The following is a 22,333-nucleotide window of genomic DNA, read 5'->3' on the forward strand; positions in this document are numbered from 1 at the left end:
TCTATTCGTCTATATGACCATCCTAATCTATTAGAACGTCGTTATTAGCCCGTTCATATGTCTAGCTAAATGATACATGGCCAGGAAACCTCCCGACGTTGGGGGTTGACCATGGTATGGCTAATTGCCAGCACCGTGTAGTCGTGGACCTCTGATGTCGCCGCCCGCGGCGTGAAGTGGAGGCCGTCCATGTCCGCATAGAAATCTCAATGCGCCCTGGACGGCCCGTCTGAACTCGAAGTGCCCTTGTCACAGACGTTTCGGACGATGACAATGTCGAGACATTGCACCGGGGTCTCTCGCAGATACGACGGAGTGCTGCCGCGGCCATCCAATGTCCGCAGCGGTGGTGAACCTCGCTATGTAGATTGGCAAACAAGGCGTTCAGAAGTCTTTGATGGAAGCCTCCTAGTGACGGTACTGTTGCGAGTAAGTCTGCCAGGACGACGCGCGTTGCATCCTTACATGGTCGTGCCTGTGCCTCAGTGGGCGCTCAATTCTGGCTTGGGTATTGCCAGGACGTCCCTGAGCCAATGGTTGTCCCACTTGGATGCAGGTGCCCGGGTTTGGAGGGGAGAAAGCTGGTATGTTCTTGCGTAAAGATACCAGTTGTTGGAGATGGGGATAATCTCATGACAAGATCAGCGCCATCAACTCTTGTTAAAATATCTCGCGATCTCTTTGTCGAGTCGTTTCAGGCTCACGGGCTTGACAAAATACTCATTGGCACCAGCCTCCATCGAGATTAATCGATCACCAGGTGAGTCCTGACCTGTGACCATAAAAATAGTGCATGGTTTCAGGTCGGTTTCCTTCTCGTATGCCCGAATTTTGGCAGTTGCAATGAGTCCATCACATCGTGGCATCTGGAGGTCCATGAGTATGAGATGAATCGGATTGCTGACGGATGCCTGTTGGAACTGCTCGATAGCCTCATCGCCGTCGGTAGCCAAGACATACGGAATCGCTCGCTTTTCGCAGTACATGCGCAGGATTCGGAGGTTGACGCTGTTATCGTCGACGAGCAAAGCCCTGAATGATGAAACGGCCTTCTTTAGGGGATGAGGAGAAGAGAGACTGAGAGCGGCAAGTGAAGCAAGATCGCCAGTCGTTAGAGCGGCCGCATTGGTTATGCCTGTCGTCGGACTGGCCACGTTCTTATCAACTGACGTGAGAGCATACTGCTGGTCAGCCATCAAAAGAGCTTGATCTATTCGGCCCGCATAGAACGGCCCTGATACGGCAATTGTGTGATGAATCGGAATCATCTGTTGCAGGAGGCTGAGATGACCCGACGTTGAGACATCGTCCAAAGTGACGCAGATAATCGTATGTGGGTCTTTGAGACTCTTGACGACTTGCAGACCAAGGCCATCGGGATTGGGCTTCTCCATGATGATCAATGAGCCATGTGGATTGGCTGTCTCAACGAAACCTCGTTGCACCAAATGTCTGGTCAGGAACGAAAGGAGTATTGGAGTCCCTCCTGATCCCGGCAGCTGGTAAAATCGTTTCGGGAGGCTTTTGAGTTCAACTTGAGCTTCGGTCGTGCGCGGACCACAAGCAAAGACGAGACCTGGTACGACGACCCGAAAGTGGGATCCTACGCCTTCTGTAGAAGCGACAATTGACAACGTACCGCCGAGCAGCTGGACAGCTTGGTTGGCCAAAGTGAGACCGAGGCCTGCACCTCGGGCATGTGGAGTACCTTTTTCGAAAGCTTGAAAAATTCGTGCCTGGGCATCGATAGGAATACCGCACCCAGTATCGACGATATCGAATTGAAGTACCGAATTTTCCACCTTGGTCGAGATGGTAATGGTGCCGTGCGTGGTAGCGTGCAGTGCATTGAGTATGAGCGGCTGAAGAGCGTCTTTGAGAAGTACAGGATCGAGCGAAACGATGCTTTCCTGCACTGTACCATGGCCTTCGAACGATATTGACACATCTTTGTGATAGTGGTCGAAGAATGTTGAGAAGATGTCAGCCATCACGTCAGCTTCCAGATTGCGGAGATTGTAGCTCTGTGCTCTGATATTTTGAGCCTTATGGCGTGACCAATTGTTGAGTTTGAGCATGTCATTGACAGTAGACATGAGTTCGGTTCCGGATCTTTGGATAGTGGACACGTAGGATAAAGCGGTCTCGAAATCATTCCGAACATGCAATCTCTGAGTGCAGTGCTTTGATGTCAGCTCCTCTGCTAGGAGCTCGCTTGAAGTAAGTACCCCATGTATCGGAGTCCGTAGCTGATGTGTGATTCCGCGTAAGAAAGCCTCCTTGGCTCGCAGAGCTTCCTGTAGATGTTGTTGTTGAACAAAATCTCCAAGCATTTGGGCGCATGAACGGACGAACCAGGCATCGTAGTCGTCATAGACACGTTGCATCTCGTTAGTTGATACGACGAGAAAAATATTATACCTCGCACAATTGCCTACCACAGCCCGGGCTGTTTGCGTCGAGAAGAGCCTGGCCTGGTTGCCTGATGTGATTGCCTCATCGATTAATCTGGTGTTCTCCCAGAGACCGGACTGGACAGTTGTGAAAGGCAGGCTGGTACCTCCTTCGAGAAGCAATGTATCATCGGTGGAGTGCTGTATCGAAACGTTGGCAGAGGAATACATGGCCCGGACCACGTCTAAGACGGCTGCTTCGAATTCCTCTTGACAAGTATAATCGTGGGCTTGGAGCTTCATCAGTGCCTCGGACATGCTTTGTTTGGCCCGCAGACGGTTCTGTCTCGTGGTACTAACGATCTCACTCGTGAGCATAGCCGCGAAACTGACCAGAGCTACTTTCTGCTCCGGTGTCAACGGCTTCTCTACGGTATTGGAGGCGATGCAAAGTGAGCCTAGAGCAATTTCTTCACCTTTGTCTGTTTTGAGGCGCAGTTGAGTACCTGCATAGCTCTTTAGACCACCATACTCAACATGGGGTGACGACTTGAATCTCCAATCGGCTGGCATGTCGGTGATGCTGAACACGCTGCCAGGTTTTTGATTGACAGTATGCGCACAGGTACTCTCGCGTCGAGGCAAGATGGCAAGTGGTAGGTTCGCTGTTGCCAGCCTAGTGTAGACAGCTTCATCGAGTGTTCCCACGATTGCGAATTCCCATCCCATGTATTTTTGCACAATTTTTACCATATCTTGCAGTTTGGTCATCAATTGGTCATCTTGAGTGATGAGTCTTGTGTAGTACCATAGCACAGTCAACCTCAAGCGCTCGTTGTGAGTTAGCGAGGGGGATAGGTAACGATCGTGAAGCCATTCCGGTTGTGGAGGAGGAGCAGCCTCTGGAGCCTCGGTTGGATCTTTGCCATAGACAGACTCGTGGACGTGACTGTCGAACTGAAGCAAGGGGTCGTTTGCATGCTTGTGATCGAAGACAGGCCCGACGCTGTGTGGTCGTTCCTTGACTGATTGATCAGGATCTCTGGCGGTCGCTGGAGAGTCGGCACGGGGGAAGAAGGCTTGCGCAGCCGAGTCCCCTGCGCTTGAGGACATATTCATCCGTAGCGTCCCAGTGTATCATCCTTCAGCGTCGTCTTCTCCGGTGTGTGTTTGCCATAGACGCGATGGTGTTTATCGGTACCAGCCTGCGTCGAGGAGTGTGCTTGGTCGCACTGACATGATGCGCCGAGCATTTTGTATTAGTATGGGTCTCAACTTGTGGCGGGCAACAAAGTCTAGGCGAGAAAATCCGGGCCTTCTGAAAAGCATCGCCAAAAGAGGCCCCTCGAGGCCCGGAATTCGCTTGACACATCGCTTGAGAGTTTTGGCGGGAGCCTCGGGAGCCCTTACTAGCCTGATCGACTGCCACTGGGCAGGATTCAAACCTAATCGTCCACTGAAACCTTTAAGGCTTTAACTAGCGGCTTCCCCGGCCCCAAGGCCTTTCACTCTCATCAACGGCACCGGTTGTCATCCTTTGCCACATTCTTTCTTTCAACATCCACGACACGGCGTCGAGGTCATTTGAGATTGCCCTTTCGTGCCTTTATATAATCACATCTGCATACCTGCTACGTTGCACGTGACTGTCTCATCATTCCGTCTGGTGATCTCCAGTCGATATCGAAAGGTATGTCAGGAGGCTGAGATGAAGCAACCTCGCCTACCCAATGGATGCGCAGACATTTCTGGCATGGCTGAGACTGTATACCCTTCTCGACTGGGAACAGTCCACGTTCTTTGTCGAAACCAAGAACAACAAAGACGGCGATTTCAAGCTGGCCGTCTACCAAGACAGTACACGTCCGCTTCTGGTAATGTATAGTGAACCATGTTCTTTGTTCGAAGCAAAGCCTCTTATGATAAATACTGGGTGTTCGTCGTTCTACACAATTAGCCTGCATTTCAACAACGGTGGGAACATTTTTTCTTTTCCTTTACAATGCGTGTGCTCAGTTTCTTTGCCTCATCATTCCTCTTGGGCGGCCTTGGAGGTCATGCCGCTGCCCAACATGATCCGACCACCTTGATCACTGCAGCACCCGAACATTCTTCGGCTGTTCATGCCAACTCAATTGAAGTCGAAGAAATTCAAAAGCGAAGCCCTCCTGCAGGTGTCTATGTATGCAGTGGTCCGAACTGGACTGGAGAGTGTGCGTGGCACTCAATCAGCGAAATGACCTGTGCAAACTTCCCGTGGACGAGCGATATTTCATTCGGAGTGAGTCCCTACTCAATTGTCTGTTGCCGTAAGTTGCTAACAAGACATGCGTGTAGCCCCCAAATGGCTGGCAATGTAAATTTTACTACTCTGAAGGCTGCACTGGGCAAATGACCCCTGGCAAGCTTACATTCCCGGGCACGACCAACTTTGCATACCACTTTGGCAATGAAGTGCCGAAAAACTACAAGTGCCGCCCATGCCCAAGTGATCCTGGCTGGTAAGTCAATCATATTGGACGCCTACCACGGGCCATTACTAACATGTGTGATGTGCAGTATCAATAACAATGCTCCGGACTTCTTCGAGGCTCAGGCAAAGCTGGGAGAGGTTGCAGCCAACGGGAAATGTTCCTACTACTCTCTCGGGAATGTGTTTACTCGACCGTGCTGATTCTACGATTGGTTCAGTGCAGTGCGTGTATGAGTCCTGGTCCCGCGTTGGATCGTGGAGCAAATGGAAAATCCGGGGAACATCTCATATACCTGCTAGACGGGCTGGGATTGACGTCATTTAGTAGGCAATATATCATCAGCCCATCTTCGTCTCATCACTTCATGTCTACACGTCGTGGTCCTCGTTGGTTACTTGTTCAACCCCTTCATTTTAAATACTCGCATCATCACACAAGACGTGATAGCATACATCATTACCGTTCAACAGGCCGTCAAGCTAAACATCACATCACGTGAACTCGGCAATCTCGCCACCAGACTGTCAAAATGCCTGCCACTACACGTAGCAAGACAAAGCAGTCTCATCTCGAAGACGTTGCGACCACAGAGACGAAGCACGAGTCCAAAGCGAACAAAGCATCTGATTCAAAGGACCAAAAGCAGTCCAAAGCTTCCGCCAAGAGATCCGAGTCCAAGTCCAGGCAATCAACAAAGGACAAGACAAAGGACAAACCACCCACCCCAAACAAGCGCAAACAGCCCGACGCCGCCGATGGTGCTGATGGCAATGCGACGTCCGGAAAACTTTCTCCCGCGAAGAAACAAAAGCAACAACATGCGCCCAAAGCCGGCGATGACGCCTTGTCCGACGACAAACCGATCATGATCAACCGCTCTCCTGTTCTTCAACTCTGGTCTGCATGCGTTGCACAACACCTGTACCCCGACCAATCCTGGACGACAAGCCTATCCGTCGGCTCCGCCATCTCAACACTGTGCGCCATATCAAAGGGCCGCTCCATCGGCACGATCGAGGAGTCAGACAAATCACCCGATGAGAAAGCCGAAAAGGACGCTCAACGGCGCGCCGCAAACGCCGGAGCCGACATTGAAGTCCAAGTCATGGGCTTTACACTACACATCAAGAACGGCGATGTCCTCCTCCAAGGAAAACCGAAGCATGGCAATGAAGCACTCTTAAAATCTAAGTTCGGCGAGGACAACTATGAAAGAACCAAAAAGGCTATGGAGGATGCCCTTGCGACGTGGAAGAGCAAGGACGATGACTTGAATGCCAAGGCATTCCACATGTACGAAGAATTCAGACCGAGTGTGCAGAGTGGACAAGGAGGCTGGGGCAAGAAAGGAGCTTTGGAGCTGGACCGAGTCAAAGAAGTAGTTGAGCGAGGATAAAACTGACCGACCGAGAACGAACACTGACCGGCGTTCTCCCAGGGAAATCTATTTCTCATTCTCAAAAACATTAATCAATGTCCCAATATGCGGCAGGATCTCCACGGCAAACTCGTCGCCTTCTCGCAGCGTAACCTTGGGTTTCTTCCCGACACCCACGCCCGCCGGTGTCCCGGTGATTATCAACGTACCAGCCGGCAGCGTCGTGCCCTGCGATAGGAAACTAATCAACTTGGCCACCGAGAAAATCAGATCATCCGTTCCACAGTCCTGCAGCACCTGGTCGCCGTTCTTGATGCCACGGACATGCAGCTTCGACGGATCTGGGATCACCGACGGCGACACCAGCGTCGGCCCGATCGGGCACGCGCCATCGAAACCCTTAGAGAAACTCCACTGACTCTGTGCGAACTGGCTGGTCCGGCTTGAGACGTCGTTGCAGGCCGTATACCCAAGGACATAATCCAGCGCTTCGCTCTCGGACACGTTCTTGGCAGTCTTGCCCAGGATGACGGCGAGTTCTGACTCGTAGTCACCGCAGTCATCTTGCTGGGTTAGTGTGGGAAGGATAGTCGGTGCGGGCCACGGATCGCCTAAGGATGTGTCGGGTTTCCTGTTTCATTAGTCCCCGGTACAAGTGTACAGTGTACGGTGTTGACACCGCAGAGCCTCGGTACGTACATGAAAACAGTCGGGACTGTAGGTAAAGACATGTTGACTTCTGCCGCGTGTTGCTTGTACTGTTTTCATACGCGATCAGTCCTCACGGTTCTCGGAGTGCGAGTCGACAACGTTCGTCCGCGGTGACTTACATTCAACCCAATACATCGGATCGTGCCGACCTCGGACTTAGCTAAAGGGGACAGAACTCGGTCGATGATAGCGCTTTTGCCCGTATCCTGTCCTGGTGATAGCACCGAAGACCCAGAGAAGATGCTCACAGGCACATCTTGACCCTTTTTGAGAGCGACACCAACGTCGACATTGTCGTCTTCAGGCTGGCCAATAAGGACCTTTGACGAATCGGATCGTGGGACAAAGCGGACAAGACCTAGAAGAAGCACCAACCGTGAGACTCCTTGTGACCCGAGCTTTTGCAAAAGAACTTACGCTTGAAAGGGGCGGAGGAGGCCATTCTTCGTAGCATACTTTCTTCCCGTGGTCTGATCGTGAGTTTCAAGACTGTTGATATATATCGAAAATATGATATTGTGGGGATGAGACGAGCATTGAACGTGGGATGCGGATCGGATGATCAAAGCACCGAGCGATGCGTGAGAGGTTCGTCCTCCAGACACTCTAGACAATGCCCACGAATGCCCCACAATCCAGCTTTCGTGGGGACCTCCTCCAGCTTCTGCAATATGTGCGACTCATCGTATGCCCGGAGAAACGACCTTGAACACACCCCGTCAACTATATAATCAACTCTTAAAGGTGCTGTACGTGTTGTTCAAGAAGTAGTAGCACACCGACAAAGCGAAGAGCCCTGTTTCGGACCCCATCAAGAGCACAGAAACACCGGCATTAGGAAAGTCCATACCGAAACCCGTTTCAATACTGCCCTATAGGACAAGAAGAACAATCAACCTAGAACAGACAAAGTATTACCAATCATGGCGAACTCCAAATCCAACAGCTACCACCAATATATCCCAGACCTGAGTCTACCCAGGTTTACCACCATGGCCACTCAAGACGCTCACGTCTACGGCGAAGCGTTCAAGAAAAGCGGTAACCCACCCTGGATACACGCACTGTGGCAGCACTGGCGCAAACTACTCAAAGAGCCCTTCAAAGGCGTAACGAGTGACGGTAAGTCTCTCCTTCTCTCGGCCCTGGTACACGGATTGAACGTCTTTTAGGAACCGTCCGCCCAAACCTCTTCCCCCTCCAAGACGAAGGCATCCCCATCGAAAAAATCGTCTCAACAACCCAATCGCTCCTCTCCCAACTCTCTCCCGACCAACAATCAACCGTATCCTACCACATCGACTCCCCCGAGTGGCGAACCTGGTCGAACCCCGAATTCCTCTTATCCGACAAAGGCATCCGTCTCGACGAACTCTCGCCCAAAATCCGGGACAGCGTCCTCGCCGTCCTCCGCGCAACCCTCTCCCCAGAAGGCTACGACAAGGCCATCGGCGCCATGCGCATCAACGGCTTCCTAGGCGAACTCGTCAAATCCCCCGCCGTCATGAACGAGTATTCCTACAACTTCGTCCTGTTCGGCGAGCCCAGCACAACGGAACCATGGGGTTTCTCCTTCTACGGCCACCACCTCTGCCTCAATATCTTTCTGTACAAGACCCAGATCATCGCCTCCCCGTGGTTCACGGGCGCCGAACCCAACGAGATTGACGAGGGTCCCTATGCAGGCACCCAGATCCTCCAGGAAGAAGAGGTTCTGGGCCTGAAACTCATGAAATCCCTACCCGCCGAAAAACAGGCTAAAGCGCAAACGTTCAAGCTAATGAAAGACCCGGCTATGCCCAAAGGTCGCTGGAACCACGACGACCAGCGACACTTGTGCGGTGCGTACCGGGACAATCGCATCGTTCCGTACGAGGGAATCTTAGTCAGCGACATGACCTCTGAGCAACAGGAGCTGATTAAAGGTATTTTGAACCAGTACTTGCTGTACCTTCCCCAGACCGCCCGCGAGATCAGAATAAAACATGCGGCGTCGTTCTTCCATGAGACGTACTTCAGTTGGATCGGTGGATACGAGGATGCGGATCCATTCTATTACCGCGTTCAGTCTCCTGTCATCCTGGTCGAGTTCGACCACCATTCAGGAGTGTTTTTGAACAACAAGGAGCCTGCCAAGTTCCATATTCATACCTTGTTGAGAACTCCCAACGGCGGGGACTATGGTATGGCTCTGCGGCCTCTCATTCCGACCATGGATCAGAGTTTTGTGTGGGAGGGCGACAGAAATTAGCGTGAGACGGATTGAATGATGAGGTTGTCACAATCTGGTGGGCGGTTTGGGGCAATATGTGTCTAGAGGTATGTTCTTGGTCACATGTCCTCTTTTCCCATAGTGCAATTTAACCAGGGATCGAAGACCTGAGGTTTCGGTTGCTGGAAAAGACGAGCTACGCGACTCGACATCTCGTGCTGTTGTCACCATTCAAAACATAAAGGTAGAGAGGGATCACGCAGTGACAAAAGGGAAAAATTGTATGATATACCGCCCTGTATGTACGCCATGATCCTTGCAAAATAGTCGTTTCACTCCATGACTGAGGACAGCATAGTCCCAGCCTTTTGCTTCGCCATTCCGCTAAAAGCCATATACACAACAAAATAACCCTGACTTCGTGCACCGACTAATCCCGAGCCACCATCTTCTCGAAGAATGCGGCTCGACGAAGTATTGCGGCTTCACTTTGTATGCCACCTGCACTTCTGAGCGGTACCAAAAAGTTCATTTCAACCCACCAAGTGGAAGACAAGCTGGCCCGATAGCCTTCCACTTATCGAGTACTCTGGCACACCATAAAGGAGCCCGGACGCCCTTTCGCCCGGAAAAGCAGATCCTGTCCTCCATCCAGATAAAAATGGAATATAAGAAAGAAGCCAACGTGCTCGTTCGCCCACCAACGCCACGCCTCGGCTCAACAAACGAAGAGTTTCCCACCAATCATGCAAGCGAGGTTCTAGCGAGGTGTAGCAAGGAAGCGTTCCAGACCACGGCTGTGACAGACTTCCGTAAGAAGATGTGTGCTCGACAGCAGTGATGTCGAATCGTGACCGTTCAATCACATGATGATACAGCGACAACCTGGACTTCTGCCCTCCGAATCTCGATTCCCTGCCATGGATGACTTCCCACCCTTGGCATCCTCATCTTCGACATAGTCTTGTGGCTTGATGGTCATATGTAGAACGTTTGGCGAATCATGGCCGAATTTATAATCTGCAAGGAGAGGTTTGTTAGTCCTACTCAACTCAACAGAAGAGAAGACAGTATCGTACCTTTGAGAGATGACTTATCATCCAACAATTTGCCCATGCTGATGAGTCTAATATAGTTGGGACTGCTGGGTTTAGCCTCCCACTCTTCTCGCCATTCACGAAGAATGAGTTCCTTCAACTTGTAAACACTCAGGTTGAATGGGTCGTTGTCCGGCAGCTCAACTCCTCTTTTGGCCAGGTATTTGGCATCCAACCTGAACGGATGTCTTGCTCCGTTGGTGAGTAAGAGTGTGACTATCAGGACGGGTCCTGTCAAATCGGTATCTTTAGCTGGCACAACAGGTGACTCGGACGAAGGTCCAATAGCCGTTGAAAATGTTCTCGTCATTGAAGGTGATCCGGCGATCACAGAGGAAAGAGGAGGTGGAGGTTGGATGGATTGATGGATGGCTGTGCTCGTGTCGGTCCTCACTGGGCCCAGCATTGGTTGGCCCAGACCGGCGTCTTGTTGGGAAGATAAGGAGGAGGGATCTCGTTCCGAGATAGGATTGTTTTTCGGGAGACTGGACATCTCGACGGGTGTGGATGAGGGTAATTGTTCTTGTGGACGAGGTTGTTGCTGAGGAATGTCCTGAGCAGTGGTACGGGTGTCGGTAGCAGACTCGGGCTGTTCGCTAGTAGTGGTCGCTGAACTCAACATGGTTGCTGCAATGACTCGGTTTTTACGGGGAGATGAAAAGGCAGCAGTAGATGATTTCGTTTGAATTGCAGGGTTTGAAACGAGCGACTGTTGGTGGCTCAAGTTTGGTGGTGTTTGGTGCTAGATCTACCGTGTCGCAAGAGTCGAGCTGAAGGACCCCAATGCAGGGTGCGACCGACTGTGGCAGATGATCGAAAGCGATTTAGCTTTGATAGTCAAGCGTGGCAGTTAGAACAAACAAAAACGATGGCAATCAACGCATGATGGATCTAGATGATGGCATCAGGCCGAGTGTATGGAGGTTTAGGAGAGATAAGTTAGAAATGGCGCATTGATTTCCATTTGGAATTGATTGAGAGGAGTGGCGAGGCGGTTGATGATGAACTGGGAAAAGCGGGAAGGGAAGTTGTACAGCAGGGCCGCGAAGTGCCCACTGCTCAACCGCTCATGGCTGTCCAGTGCCCAGTTTCCTGGGGGAAAGAAGCAGCAGCTGTCAATGACCCAGGCCGCCACTAAAAGTATCTAACCGGACAAGGTACCTATAAGGTACCTAGACACGTACCTAGGTCTGCAAGGTGAAGCCGCGATAGTTAAAGCGCGCCCCTAAGCACTGAGCTAAAGTAAAGACAGGTGACCACGTGGGAGTCTTCTCCGCCATGGCAAGGCTTGTTTCATTCCACTATAGATGCCAGTCTTTGGAGCAGACTGGTCTGCCGTGTACTTCGCCATAATCGGATGTCCCGTTGCTACTTACAGAGTGTACTGTCCGTAGACAAAGCTTTCTGGTAACATCGGTGTTGGGTGTCAATGTGATCTTCCATTCGCCTACCATCTACGCCCTCATAACCACTCGCCATACTGATATATTTCCTCCCATCGGATGCCCTCATTAGCCTGTTTGACTCCCAACAACCTCACGTTCCCGATCGTAGCTCCCTCTTTATCTGAGCACTTCCATCCGTTCAGTCTGTCTCGCAAACGCTGTACCACCTCCCCATCGTTTACGATCAGAAGAGCGACCGCATCATATCCTCCAGCACCTGGTGCAAGACCTCCCACCACTCCCGGCATTGCTGTGCAGTAGTCCAGCAACTCAGTGATCACCGGTGGCTCAACAGGTACTTCAGACTTTATCGACATCTCTCGTACGAGACTCCTGATCGTGAGGATGATATCCCCAAGATCCTTGCATCCTTGTATCCCAATTCTGTCTACCTCGGCGAGTCGTCGCAGTTCCTGGCAGAGCTCTTCTTGGCCTTGTTGTAGAGCGTTCCACAGTAGATTGGCCTCATCAGATTTCTCTTTGCGCCATTGCAACACCTTTCGAACCATTCCAGGTGTTTCGGAACCACAATCGACATCGCACATGACCAGTATCAGATCGTTTGGGATCTTGACCGCATGGCTAGCCACTTCAACGTCCCACTTGGCTTCAAGCTCAAGGTCATCCACACACATACGCAGCCGTTTGCCGAAGTGAGGATTTGTGTGCTCTCCCACCACCTCCAATATCGTAGGAGTAAATCTTCGGTACAGACACGATCCAAAAACTGCAGCAGCAACATCGAACCCCGACCCGACCTTGCCTTGAGCTGCACAATGAGCTGCTTGTGCGAGGTTGTGGACCGTCTGTTGAGGTAGAGAACCATCGGCGCCGGACTTTGTCGAATAGAAGGCCAACATGGCGCCCGTCAACGAAGTCACCAGAGCAGCAGAAGAACCCAGACCCGTTTTGTGAGCGTCGCTCAGGCTGACTCCAAAGTTCGAAAAAGCGGTACCGGACCTTTGCACTATTCGCGTCGATTGCGAGTAGTAATCATCATCTGCCAGAATGGTGATCTTGACATTCCCTCCAACGCCCTTTGTGGTTTGTGAGATATATGTCAAACCATAGCGAAGCGTAGTCTCGACGAATTTGTTGGCACTTGTCGTGAACCCAACTTGGCTCTGGACTTGTTCCACTTGGACTCCCCTGTCCTCAGCACTGGTCTGGGTAACCTGGTAGAGCCACCGCGCGTCCAGAAATTGAGGTGACTGAACGAATATGAAATTCCCTGTCACATCGTCGAGAAGCGTCGGATTCCACTGTTCGATGTGTACATGGATGCGCGCGTTGAGTCCAAAGACCAGACCGGTATGCTTCCTGTCTAGCACCAGGAATCCACCTGCAAACAATACCTTGCCTGGGGCCGATACGGCCACCGCTGACGGCGACATCAAAGAAGCGAAGAAGAGACAGAAAGAAGCGGTGTCAACATTGAAACAATTATGCTTTAGCTGTTCCATAAGTGATTGGTGCAGCTCCAAAACGTGCTGCCAATTCACGCCGCTTTTTTAGCCGTCCTCAGCAATGCATAGTAGACAATGGCTTTCGTTACCTAGGTAAGGTAAGGAAAGACTTGCTTGAGATGCTGCAGACAGGGGTTTATGATCATGATATTGCAACTCGAAGACACAGTAGTGATCGCGCTTAGCGAGCTCCCTTTATATTATATGAGCCATGCCAGGCTCATTATATATCTATCATAAATTCACCTACACGCCAGCTTCGCAGATGCTCCTGTCATGCCTGCCTTTAGCTAAGAATACACCCGCCTGTAACTCCTTCAATACCTTCACAGTCAAGCAAACCCGTCTCTTTCAGAAGATCCATCTCTCGACATTTGTTCGCCATCTCTTCAGCTCACACATTCTGTACAGGAACCTGCAAAGTCCCATCATCCTCCTTTCCCTTTACGGTGACCCCAGGACCCGGCGCCATTGGTCCTGTGCCAGACCTTCTTCTCCTTTCCCTTTCCGTTGGCCCAGCCTCAACCTTGTTCAACATGATGCCGAATTCGGTGCTCTTGCGGAATTTCATTCCATACATCCAGCTATCATGCTCATCACTTCCCAGCCAGTAACTCCGCCCAATATTGAGCATGACGCGTCCCAACCTGCCCCTCCACCCTTGACCTTCAGGCTTGTTCTGAGCAAAAGGGTTCTCCGCCAGATTCGCATTCGCCGACGCTGTGGTGTAGCTGTTGCTGCCGGTCTTGACACCACTGGCTGCAATGTGCTGGCGAATCACCATGCGTGCAAAGGCGAGCATAATCAGACAGAAGTACGCCCGTATCGTCCACAACGTGATGATGACACCAATGCTGTTCATGCTCTCCGTACCCAACACGACATCTTGTAAAGCCCCTTTGCTCCCACTGCCAGCAGGAGCGGCGGCCGGCGCCCCCGCGGCAACGGCATCCTGTCCAGCAGCCAGCCCCGACGCAGGTGTTGCAATGACGTCCACGCCGCTCACATTGTATTTCGGGTTGGTGAACCCGCTCGTATCATCGATCGTGCCGGCCCCAGGTCCGCTCTTTTCCACCTGTCCTGCGTCGTGCTGCGCCAGTACCAAGAACCACGTCACGGCGAATGCGGCAGTGTATGCCGCATTGATGATGCTGTCGAGTACGTAGAACCACGCGAGCGCCAGGCATTGCAAGGGCGACTGCTTGCGAATATGTGGCATAAGATAGGCGGTCAAAATCAGACCGAGGACGGAATAGATGTACATGCTCAGTTGTAATGGGGAAAGATGGTAGCCTGTGAAGAGCGCCAGGATGCCATAGAATCCGGCGAGTTTGTTGACGAGTAATGACAGCGCGATCAAGCTTGCGCCGGTCGAGAGGGTCATTGTGTAGAGGAATCGCTGTAGCATAGTCAGCAGGAGGCGATGGATGCCTGATCAAGGAAAATCGTGCGTACCCTGGGCCTTCCCAGCCGTTGAAGATGTGTTGAGATACCCATGATTGAGCGGCGGGTATATAGGTTACCAGACGTCGACCAGAGGCAAGGAGTGTTATGTGGAAGAGGTATGATGTTGGTAAGGATGGAAATTAAAGAGACAAAGTCGAAGGTCGCCTGCGGCTGGGGCCGGATCTGCGACTTTTGATTAATGGATTTTGTGCCCCTGCGTCATCTGATCTTATTGTTATGCAGACGGCGATGCTCACTCAGTCGCAATGCACCATTCCAGCACTATATCTCTACAAGCAGAGACACGAATCAACACAGAAACGTACTCATTCAAGCATTCATTCTATTTTGCCTGCACTTCATTCTCTAGTTAGAATACAACTTTGTGGGACCAGTATGACGGAAATGCTTTCTCAGGCCTCCCACCCATGGAACTCGGATGCTCCTAGTCTGTAAGACGGCCATTTATCCTCGACGCCTATCATCCTTCGCACCCCATTTCCATGCACATTTGCTTCTCAACCACCAGATTGCGTAGGTAATTACTCCTCAACCATGCTTAGTCGTACAAGCTGTCGTCGTTGCCAGCCTCGCCGAAGCCATTGCCGTTGGCAGCAGCCTCGGTTTCTTCAGCGGTTGGGAACTTGAAGAAAGCGCTACCACCACTCTGCTTCATGGCTTGTGCGAAGGCTTCGTAGCGACGGATTTCAACATCGCTGACAGATCTTCGGGCCAATGACATGGCTTCTTCGAAATGGGCCTTGGTCAACTCAGGGACGGGATCCTCTTCATCATCGGCGTCCATGGCATCCTCACCAGCAGCTTCACGCTCCTTTGTGCGCTCGATGTCATGGGCGATGGACTGCTTGATAGCAAGCTTGACGGCACGCTGAGTGACAAAGCCCAAATCGGCACCAGAGAAACCGTGCGTCTTGCTGGCAATGAAGTCAATATCGACATCAGGAGCTACAGGAGTCTTGCGTAGCTGTGCTTTGAGGATCGAAGCACGAGAAGCCTCATCCGGAAGAGGAACATAGACCAGAGTGTCGAGACGACCAGGTCGGCAAAGAGCATTGTCGAGCTGCTCAGGTCTGTTCGTGGCACCAATGACGAAAACGTTTTTCTTCGAAGTCATACCGTCCATCTCGGTCAGGAGCTGGTTGACAACACGGTCAGAAGCACCACCAGCATCACCAACTGAACCACCACGGGATTTGGCGATTGAGTCAAGTTCGTCCAAGAAGACGACGCAAGGTGCAGCTGCTCGAGCCTTGTCGAAGATGTCTCGGATGTTGCTCTCAGATTCACCAAACCACATGCTCAACAACTCAGGACCCTTGACGGAGATAAAATTCGCGGCACATTCGTTTGCGACAGCCTTGGCAAGCATAGTCTTACCAGTACCTGGTGGACCATAGAACAAAACTCCACGCGATGGTGAGAGACCAAACTTGAGAAACTTCTCCGGGTGGTCGACGGGATATTGGACGGACTCGATGAGTTCGCGCTTGACACCCTCGAGACCACCGATATCGTCCCAGCGCACGTTGGGAACCTCGACAACAGCAACCTCGCGGAGAGCTGAAGGGTTGGAAACGCCAAGGGCGAATCTGAAGTTCTCCATGGTGACACCGAGAGAGTCCAGGACCTCAGCATCGATGGTGTCCTCATCCAAGTCGATGAGGTCCATCTTCTCACGGATCTGCTGCATGGCAGCCTCTGAGCACAGCGAGGCGATATCGGAACCAACATAACCGTGTGTCTCGGCAGCGATTGACTCGAGATCGACGTCATCACCAAGCTTCATGTTCTTGGTGTGGATCTGGAGGATCTCAAGACGGCCAGTTGGGTCAGGAATGCCAATGTCGACTTCACGATCGAAACGACCGAATCGTCGGAGAGCAGGATCGATCGAGTTGGGACGGTTGGTGGCCGCCATGACGACGACGTTTGAACGAGCCTTCATGCCGTCCATGAGGGTGAGAAGCTGCGAAACGACACGACGTTCGACTTCGCCGTTGGTCTTGTCACGCTTTGGTGCAATCGAGTCGATTTCGTCAATGAAGATGATGGCAGGTGAGTTCTTCTCAGCCTCTTCGAAAGCCTTTCTCAAGTTTGACTCGGATTCACCAGCCATCTTTGACATAATTTCTGGTCCGTTGATGAGGAAGAAGAATGCGCCAGTCTCGTTTGCAACAGCTCGAGCCATCAAAGTCTTACCGGTACCGGGAGGACCGAACATGAGAATACCTCGTGGTGGCTTGATACCGATAGACTTGAATAGCTGGGGGTGTCGTAGAGGCAGCTCCACCAACTCTCGAATCTGTGCCATCTGTTTGCGGCAGCCACCAATGTCATCGTAACCGACCTCGTTGAGGTTGCCTTCTTCATCTTCTCTCTGAATGGGTTCGCCTTCACAGTGAATAACGGTGTCTTGTGCAACGATACCATACTCCGGTGGATCCACCTCGACCACCTTGAATTCTACTTGTCTCATACTGGCTCGAACTGTGAAGAGATCACCTTGTCGCACCGGTCGGTAGGCTTCACGGAAGTAAGGGGCAAGGAAGACGTCGAATAGGGAGCCGGTAAGACCTTCCACGGTGTCGGCGATAGGCAGGACAGCAATGCGCTTAGCCTGCGGTTTGTGTCAGTATGTGTGATGTTGGATGGCGGGAAGTAAGGCTTACATATTTGATGTCCGGGCAAGGGTGGACGGTAATGATGTCGCCATGTTTGACTCTCAGGTTGTGGCGGACAACTCGGTTGATACGGGCATTTCCGTCATCTAGGTCATCATCGGCGAGCACGATCAAGACGGTGTCTTTCCTCTTCTTTCCCTTGACCAAGACTGTGTCGCCTCTGAAGAGCTGTAACGTCTCCATGGTGTTGTTCGAAAGGGCAATGATCGAGTTATCATCGTTGGTGGCGTCCGTGACACTACGATCATCTGTCAGTATTGAGTCAATTCGTAAGGTGCAATTTGCAACTTACATCAAAGAGTTTGGCTTCTTCTTCTTCTTGAGAATGGCGGTCGCGGTGTCAAGCTCCTGATGTCCTGTCAGTTTTGTTCATATATCGCTGATGATGGTGTTGCTACCTCTCTCTTCTCGGAGCCAGAGGCATCCCTACAGCTTTGATTAGCGACAATCTGAAAGTCATGTGGCAATAGCGACATACTGAAGGTTGACCTTGGGCTTGGGCTTGTGATGCGTATGTTCAGGTTGTTCAGACATGTTGTCGGTCGTGTGAGGGTTAGAGGGTAGGAGGTTCGGGGGATGGTTGATTGCCCCAGGTACTGGGAGGTCGTGCGGCCGCAGCGGATCTCAAGACAGACTTTGCCTTGAGATGAGATTTGAGTGAAGGACTGGAAAGAGGTATCAAAGACAAGGCTCTTCTACAAGCGAAGAACCTCAAATAGCAAGGTTGATGGTAAGTAAGATGTGCAGGTCAGAAAGTTGAAGCTGTAGTAGAGAGAGGAAAGCAGTGATGTAGCCGCAGGGACGGACTTGTGCTTGGCAGGATGGTTTGAAATGACACGCTTTCACTCCATCCACGTCGCCCTTTGCCGCCTGAACCTGAGAAGCAAATGGAACCTGGAAGCTTCTCACAGCGACCATCGCCATCACTATTACTCGTATTTGTTACTTTCCATTTGCCACGGTTTGCATATCGTTTGCACTATACATTCTTTGTAACAGCAACACACCACCAACTCTGTTCATATGCAATATCATCATCTACCAGAAGACGCCACCTTTCTATTGTAGAGTCCAGTATGGCCGCCGTTTCAGGTGGCAAGGCTGAGGCCACCATAGCTTCGCTTCTTTCGCTACAATCAACCTATTCATTCACCTCTGCACGACAGTATCTCGTTACGTCCTTTATGCAGTCTTCCGTCTCTGGGCGTGAAGATTGGTGATGGCAATCAGTGCGTCAACATTCTCGATATCAACACTATCTAGGTACTTCGGAGATGCTCTCCATATCATACTACGGCCAATGATTCATGACGCCATTGCGGCTGTGGTTACTAATCAATGACGGGTCCTGGCAGCCTTGTAGATCCGCCATTGCTAGCGATGGAGAAGTACTTCTTTTCATTCAATATACGAAACTCGCAATTCAAGCCGCTGCAGGAATCTTGACGTACAACAGCGGCGCATGCTGCTGGGTGCCCAGAGTATCTCTCTCCCCAATGCTGCCCTGCTCCCAAGGCCTTTTGATTGTACATTTTCAAGCTCTCGCCGGCTCAAAGAACATATTTGTCAGTATGTCTTGCTCCTGAACATTATACAGACGTCCTATCACATCATTCGTCAGGACATTGGCTGCTTTGACACGTTGGTATGTTGCGAGGTCGTCGAACATGACGTCGAAAGTCATCTCAAATGGTCCGCTATTCTTGGATCGAACAATTTTGGCCACATCCATCATCAATGCCTCTTCTTGGGGCACCACTTTCGGCACCAGCGGCTTCGGTTGACCAGTGGTGAACTCTTCGAGCTCTTCCGGTGAGAAATGTGTTGGTTCAGGCTCAGCAGGCTCGCTGCTGTCGATGTTGACACTGTTTATCGGGAACATGCTGAGTTCCTCCCCGGGCTGCAAATCGATGAGATGGTAAACGTTCCACCTGAACACTTCACCTGCATCCTGCTCGTGCGGTGACAATGGTGACGCAAAGTTGCCGGCCGTCGCCATCTGTCCTTCATATGGCATATGCAGAATTGATGCTCGTACATTGTTGGCGATTGCGTGAGATTTCTCTTTTGTGGGAGCAACAACCTCGCCGAGGACTCCAATCTCATGTGCAGCCGTCGTGGTCGGCTCGAGTGGACCCATGACTGCATTCTTGCCATACACTTGGAACCTGAGCTGACAATGCTCGTCTTTGTCCAGCTCCGGAAACATCTTTTTCGTATATGCTCGAGCTCGCTCCAAAAAGTCGTCGATTTGGGCAATCAAGATTGGATCACGGATACCGCCAATGAAGATTGTTCGGTGTCCTAGCTTTTCCACACCCTCCAACTTAATCTGGTAGATGGGCGTCGGCACGAACCTAGCCCCAGAAACCCGAACGGTACGACCATCTTCGAGTGTCTTGTACTGAGCGGAGTCCAAGTGCAGGACACCACCTGGCCCTGGGAGTCTGTCTGGCCGAGTCTTCTCATAAAGGGTGTGAGCAGCGACCGAGACAGGTGTACATTGTTCAAATGGCGAGACCGGTGTCAAGTCGAATGATGATTGTCTGACTGTCGCGACCATGGTCCGTCCTTTGGGCACAGCACAAAATGCGCCGCATTCCATGATCTTTCCAATATACCATGCAACACCAGGATCGACCCCACGGCTAAGGCAGAACCCGGCGAAAGGTGAGGGGTCATAGGATCTCCCAGAGAGGATGATGTCCGGATCTGTCTGCAGAGCAGCAATGAACGGTTCGGCACCATCTGACCAACGATATCGACAGCTTCGTCCACATTTATCTCTGTGAGATCGGCGACGGGACCACAAGGATGAACTTGACTTTTGACGATTCTAGCTTTAATGCTTTCTCGACTGATGTCCGTCGTGATCGTGGCGACCTTGAAGGAAAACTTGTGGGTAACTGCGATCTCCTTGATGATGCCGATCATTTCTTCGACATGCTTGTTGCTGCCATCGCCGCCAGCTGAGGATATCAGCACTTTGATCTTGCGGTAAAAGCAAGCTTGCAACATATGGGTCAGGTCTCTGATGTAGCTTTCTCTCCCGCAAGTCATTTTATTCATCCCCAACTTATATGGTCCGCCATCGGTGCTACCTGCATCAACGACGATAGCAGCGGGCTTGTATTTGTCGATGCCCAGCCAGAAGTGGTCGCTTCTGAACCCATAGCCTAAGATGGCACATGGTGTCAAGATTCTGAAGTCTGAATAGTCGATGCTGCCCATGATGAAACTTGTTTCTTCTGTTCCTTGGTGATCCAAATCAAACTATGAGATGCCCTTCGATCTATCGCGTATATATCCCCGGCCACCAAGACCAAGACCAAGCTTCGACCAGAATTCGTGGGGTCAGACACAGGTTCGGTATCATAGCGACCAAGCCTGTGGAGAGGGCAAAGGCCCAGGGGGTTTTGACATGGTCCTACCGAGGTGGACACTTACCAACAACTTTGAGTGATCACGCATGTCGTAGTACTCGTGGGAGTGGCTATGAATGCAATATAGTGGAAATTATTATACCGACACAGATTGGAAGTGTTTGTCAAAATATAGCGATGGCGTTTGAGGGACTGGCCACGCCGCTGTCCAGATTTAACGGAGAGCTAGTCAGCAAGAAAGTCCACCGCCCTGTTGCCTGACACGTTGTGGACAGCGTCTCCAGGTCCCAGACTTCGCCAATTGGCATGCCCCAGCCGCTAAGGAACACCTCATGACAAGCAATGCCCCAAGGTTTGGAAGGTGCCCCCCAGACTTCATATGCGTTAGTGTCGCTGGCGACTGCCGCGAACTGACGGTCCCAGTGCCATCTGATCATTTCTTCACTTGCTTCAACGCCCACAAAGCATCTTTGCTCTCGTCTCGCCAAATGCAACTTTTCTGCATCGGTCAATTTGTTGTACTCTTCTGTCCATCCTGTTCTGATTATCAAGATGTCACCTGGGAAAAATTCAACCCTTTGAGATTCAGCCACTTCTAGCAGTTGCTCTAGCGGAATGGCATGACTTGAGAAGGGAGAGTATTTTATTCCCTTTCTTTTTGCATACTCTCGCCAATCCAACAAAACACCGCGACCGACGATGCCGTGCCGCGCCATGTCTACTCTGGTCAGTTTGGTATAGATATGGGAGACATCCGCTTACTTTGCACGCCAATCTTGGAATTTCGGTTGGGCCCTGAAATGTCTTCCGTCGTGACACCATTGTAATAGCGATGTTCGGACTCAATTTGGTATGGATAATGCCGCAGGCCATCCCAGTGACTTGACGCTTGAGTGTTGAGATGGACTTCGTCGTCGTTGGCATAGCCCTTGGCGATGATGTTATGGGCGCACGGCGTTCTTCTCGGGTTCATCGGTAGCAGCGGCGATTCAAGGGGAATGCTCAAGGGTACAACGATGCCATTGCGCGCTTCCCTCGAGGCTCGGGCGACAACATCAGGAGTAAGAAGGTTCAACGTGCCAAGTTCATCCTCATCTCCCCATAAGCCCCATGCCGAACATTTGGGGTCACCTTCGCGGAGCGGCAAATCTTCAAACTGTGGCCTCTGAAACTTGTGAACAGGACTGAAGTCTGCGACCAAAGGTGGTGTCGCTGGGTCGTCCATATTGTGTTGTGTGGGAAGTAATGTGGTGTATTGATGGAAAGTCGTGATCAAGCATTCCAGGCCGACGACGAGAGATGCTCTATCAGCCAAGGATCAGACCAGCCTTTCGACGATGAAACGGCCAATGTCTGCTCAAGATTGACTTTGGAACAAATGGTTCACGGAACCGAGCCCGTTGAATTCAACCAGCCTCAATGTCCACCTAACTCGCCATCTCGGCCTCATACCGACAGTACGGAGTATGCGGTACCGCATTCGGACGCAGAAATCTAGTCCGTGCATCATCTCCACAAAATCCAGCTTGGAGATTAAGCAGCTTTCCCCGGCTGGGGTTCGGGATCTTGCTTTCTTATTTTCTCCCTCTCGGTATCACAGCGTCTTCATCGCTACTCTTTGTTCTC

The 22,333-nt window shown here is 51.4% G+C and overlaps 12 protein-coding genes across 12 annotated transcripts; 4 read left to right on the top strand and 8 right to left on the bottom strand.

The window, feature by feature from the left end:
- Nucleotides 1-625: 625 nt before the first annotated feature.
- On the bottom strand, nucleotides 626-3,990 carry EDD37DRAFT_391648 (histidine kinase HHK3). Its single transcript, XM_062812243.1, has one exon. The coding sequence runs from the start codon at nucleotides 3,510-3,512 to the stop codon at nucleotides 651-653; it is 2,862 nt and encodes a 953-aa protein (XP_062669850.1). The 5' UTR covers nucleotides 3,513-3,990; the 3' UTR covers nucleotides 626-650.
- EDD37DRAFT_391649 (uncharacterized protein) lies at nucleotides 3,989-5,232 on the top strand. The gene is made up of 3 exons (XM_062812244.1): nucleotides 3,989-4,674; nucleotides 4,731-4,894; nucleotides 4,953-5,232. The coding sequence occupies exons 1-3, from the start codon at nucleotides 4,396-4,398 to the stop codon at nucleotides 5,065-5,067; spliced, it is 558 nt and encodes a 185-aa protein (XP_062669851.1). The 5' UTR covers nucleotides 3,989-4,395; the 3' UTR covers nucleotides 5,068-5,232.
- EDD37DRAFT_391526 (uncharacterized protein) lies at nucleotides 5,118-6,287 on the top strand. The gene has a single exon (XM_062812241.1). It carries the CDS (start codon nucleotides 5,397-5,399, stop codon nucleotides 6,261-6,263), a length of 867 nt encoding a protein of 288 aa, XP_062669852.1. The 5' UTR covers nucleotides 5,118-5,396; the 3' UTR covers nucleotides 6,264-6,287.
- A 24-nt stretch (nucleotides 6,288-6,311) lies between these two features.
- Nucleotides 6,312-7,398, bottom strand: EDD37DRAFT_657687 (uncharacterized protein; the record flags this gene model as incomplete). The annotated part of the gene is made up of 4 exons (XM_062818909.1): nucleotides 6,312-6,876; nucleotides 6,945-7,003; nucleotides 7,076-7,314; nucleotides 7,374-7,398. The coding sequence occupies 4 exons, from the start codon at nucleotides 7,396-7,398 to the stop codon at nucleotides 6,312-6,314; spliced, it is 888 nt and encodes a 295-aa protein (XP_062669853.1).
- Nucleotides 7,399-7,879: 481 nt separating this feature from the next.
- On the top strand, nucleotides 7,880-9,207 carry EDD37DRAFT_649864 (uncharacterized protein; the record flags this gene model as incomplete). The annotated part of the gene is made up of 2 exons (XM_062818185.1): nucleotides 7,880-8,078; nucleotides 8,129-9,207. The coding sequence occupies 2 exons, from the start codon at nucleotides 7,880-7,882 to the stop codon at nucleotides 9,205-9,207; spliced, it is 1,278 nt and encodes a 425-aa protein (XP_062669854.1).
- An 812-nt stretch (nucleotides 9,208-10,019) lies between these two features.
- On the bottom strand, nucleotides 10,020-11,075 carry EDD37DRAFT_391637 (ubiquitin-related domain-containing protein). The gene is made up of 2 exons (XM_062812242.1): nucleotides 10,248-11,075; nucleotides 10,020-10,188 (listed from the first exon to the last, which is right to left on the bottom strand). The coding sequence occupies exons 1-2, from the start codon at nucleotides 10,885-10,887 to the stop codon at nucleotides 10,031-10,033; spliced, it is 798 nt and encodes a 265-aa protein (XP_062669855.1). The 5' UTR covers nucleotides 10,888-11,075; the 3' UTR covers nucleotides 10,020-10,030.
- A 439-nt stretch (nucleotides 11,076-11,514) lies between these two features.
- Nucleotides 11,515-13,158, bottom strand: EDD37DRAFT_629864 (phosphomevalonate kinase). Its single transcript, XM_062816542.1, has one exon. It carries the CDS (start codon nucleotides 13,102-13,104, stop codon nucleotides 11,728-11,730), a length of 1,377 nt encoding a protein of 458 aa, XP_062669856.1. The 5' UTR covers nucleotides 13,105-13,158; the 3' UTR covers nucleotides 11,515-11,727.
- A 174-nt stretch (nucleotides 13,159-13,332) lies between these two features.
- EDD37DRAFT_629865 (Inositolphosphorylceramide synthase subunit Kei1-domain-containing protein) lies at nucleotides 13,333-14,781 on the bottom strand. Its single transcript, XM_062816543.1, has 2 exons — nucleotides 14,632-14,781; nucleotides 13,333-14,575 (listed from the first exon to the last, which is right to left on the bottom strand). Exons 1-2 carry the CDS (start codon nucleotides 14,671-14,673, stop codon nucleotides 13,571-13,573), a joined length of 1,047 nt encoding a protein of 348 aa, XP_062669857.1. The 5' UTR covers nucleotides 14,674-14,781; the 3' UTR covers nucleotides 13,333-13,570.
- Nucleotides 14,782-18,181, bottom strand: EDD37DRAFT_629871 (cell division control protein 48). Its single transcript, XM_062816544.1, has 5 exons — nucleotides 17,803-18,181; nucleotides 17,723-17,750; nucleotides 17,617-17,672; nucleotides 17,313-17,562; nucleotides 14,782-17,260 (listed from the first exon to the last, which is right to left on the bottom strand). The coding sequence occupies exons 1-5, from the start codon at nucleotides 17,856-17,858 to the stop codon at nucleotides 15,182-15,184; spliced, it is 2,469 nt and encodes an 822-aa protein (XP_062669858.1). The 5' UTR covers nucleotides 17,859-18,181; the 3' UTR covers nucleotides 14,782-15,181.
- EDD37DRAFT_392359 (uncharacterized protein) lies at nucleotides 18,064-18,747 on the top strand. The gene is made up of 2 exons (XM_062812247.1): nucleotides 18,064-18,587; nucleotides 18,680-18,747. The coding sequence occupies exon 1, from the start codon at nucleotides 18,212-18,214 to the stop codon at nucleotides 18,542-18,544; it is 333 nt and encodes a 110-aa protein (XP_062669859.1). The 5' UTR covers nucleotides 18,064-18,211; the 3' UTR covers nucleotides 18,545-18,587; nucleotides 18,680-18,747.
- A 111-nt stretch (nucleotides 18,748-18,858) lies between these two features.
- EDD37DRAFT_680834 (uncharacterized protein) lies at nucleotides 18,859-20,687 on the bottom strand (the record flags this gene model as incomplete). Its single annotated transcript, XM_062819732.1, has 2 exons — nucleotides 20,070-20,687; nucleotides 18,859-20,040 (listed from the first exon to the last, which is right to left on the bottom strand). Exons 1-2 carry the CDS (start codon nucleotides 20,553-20,555, stop codon nucleotides 18,859-18,861), a joined length of 1,668 nt encoding a protein of 555 aa, XP_062669860.1. The 5' UTR covers nucleotides 20,556-20,687.
- On the bottom strand, nucleotides 20,401-22,137 carry EDD37DRAFT_391711 (putative cyclase-domain-containing protein). The gene is made up of 2 exons (XM_062812245.1): nucleotides 21,470-22,137; nucleotides 20,401-21,425 (listed from the first exon to the last, which is right to left on the bottom strand). The coding sequence occupies exons 1-2, from the start codon at nucleotides 21,930-21,932 to the stop codon at nucleotides 20,872-20,874; spliced, it is 1,017 nt and encodes a 338-aa protein (XP_062669861.1). The 5' UTR covers nucleotides 21,933-22,137; the 3' UTR covers nucleotides 20,401-20,871.
- Nucleotides 22,138-22,333: the final 196 nt, after the last annotated feature.

The sequence above is a fragment of the Exophiala viscosa genome (assembly GCF_022695815.1).
Source record: "Exophiala viscosa unplaced genomic scaffold EDD37scaffold_5, whole genome shotgun sequence".
In the NCBI taxonomy this organism is placed as follows: domain Eukaryota; kingdom Fungi; phylum Ascomycota; class Eurotiomycetes; order Chaetothyriales; family Herpotrichiellaceae; genus Exophiala; species Exophiala viscosa.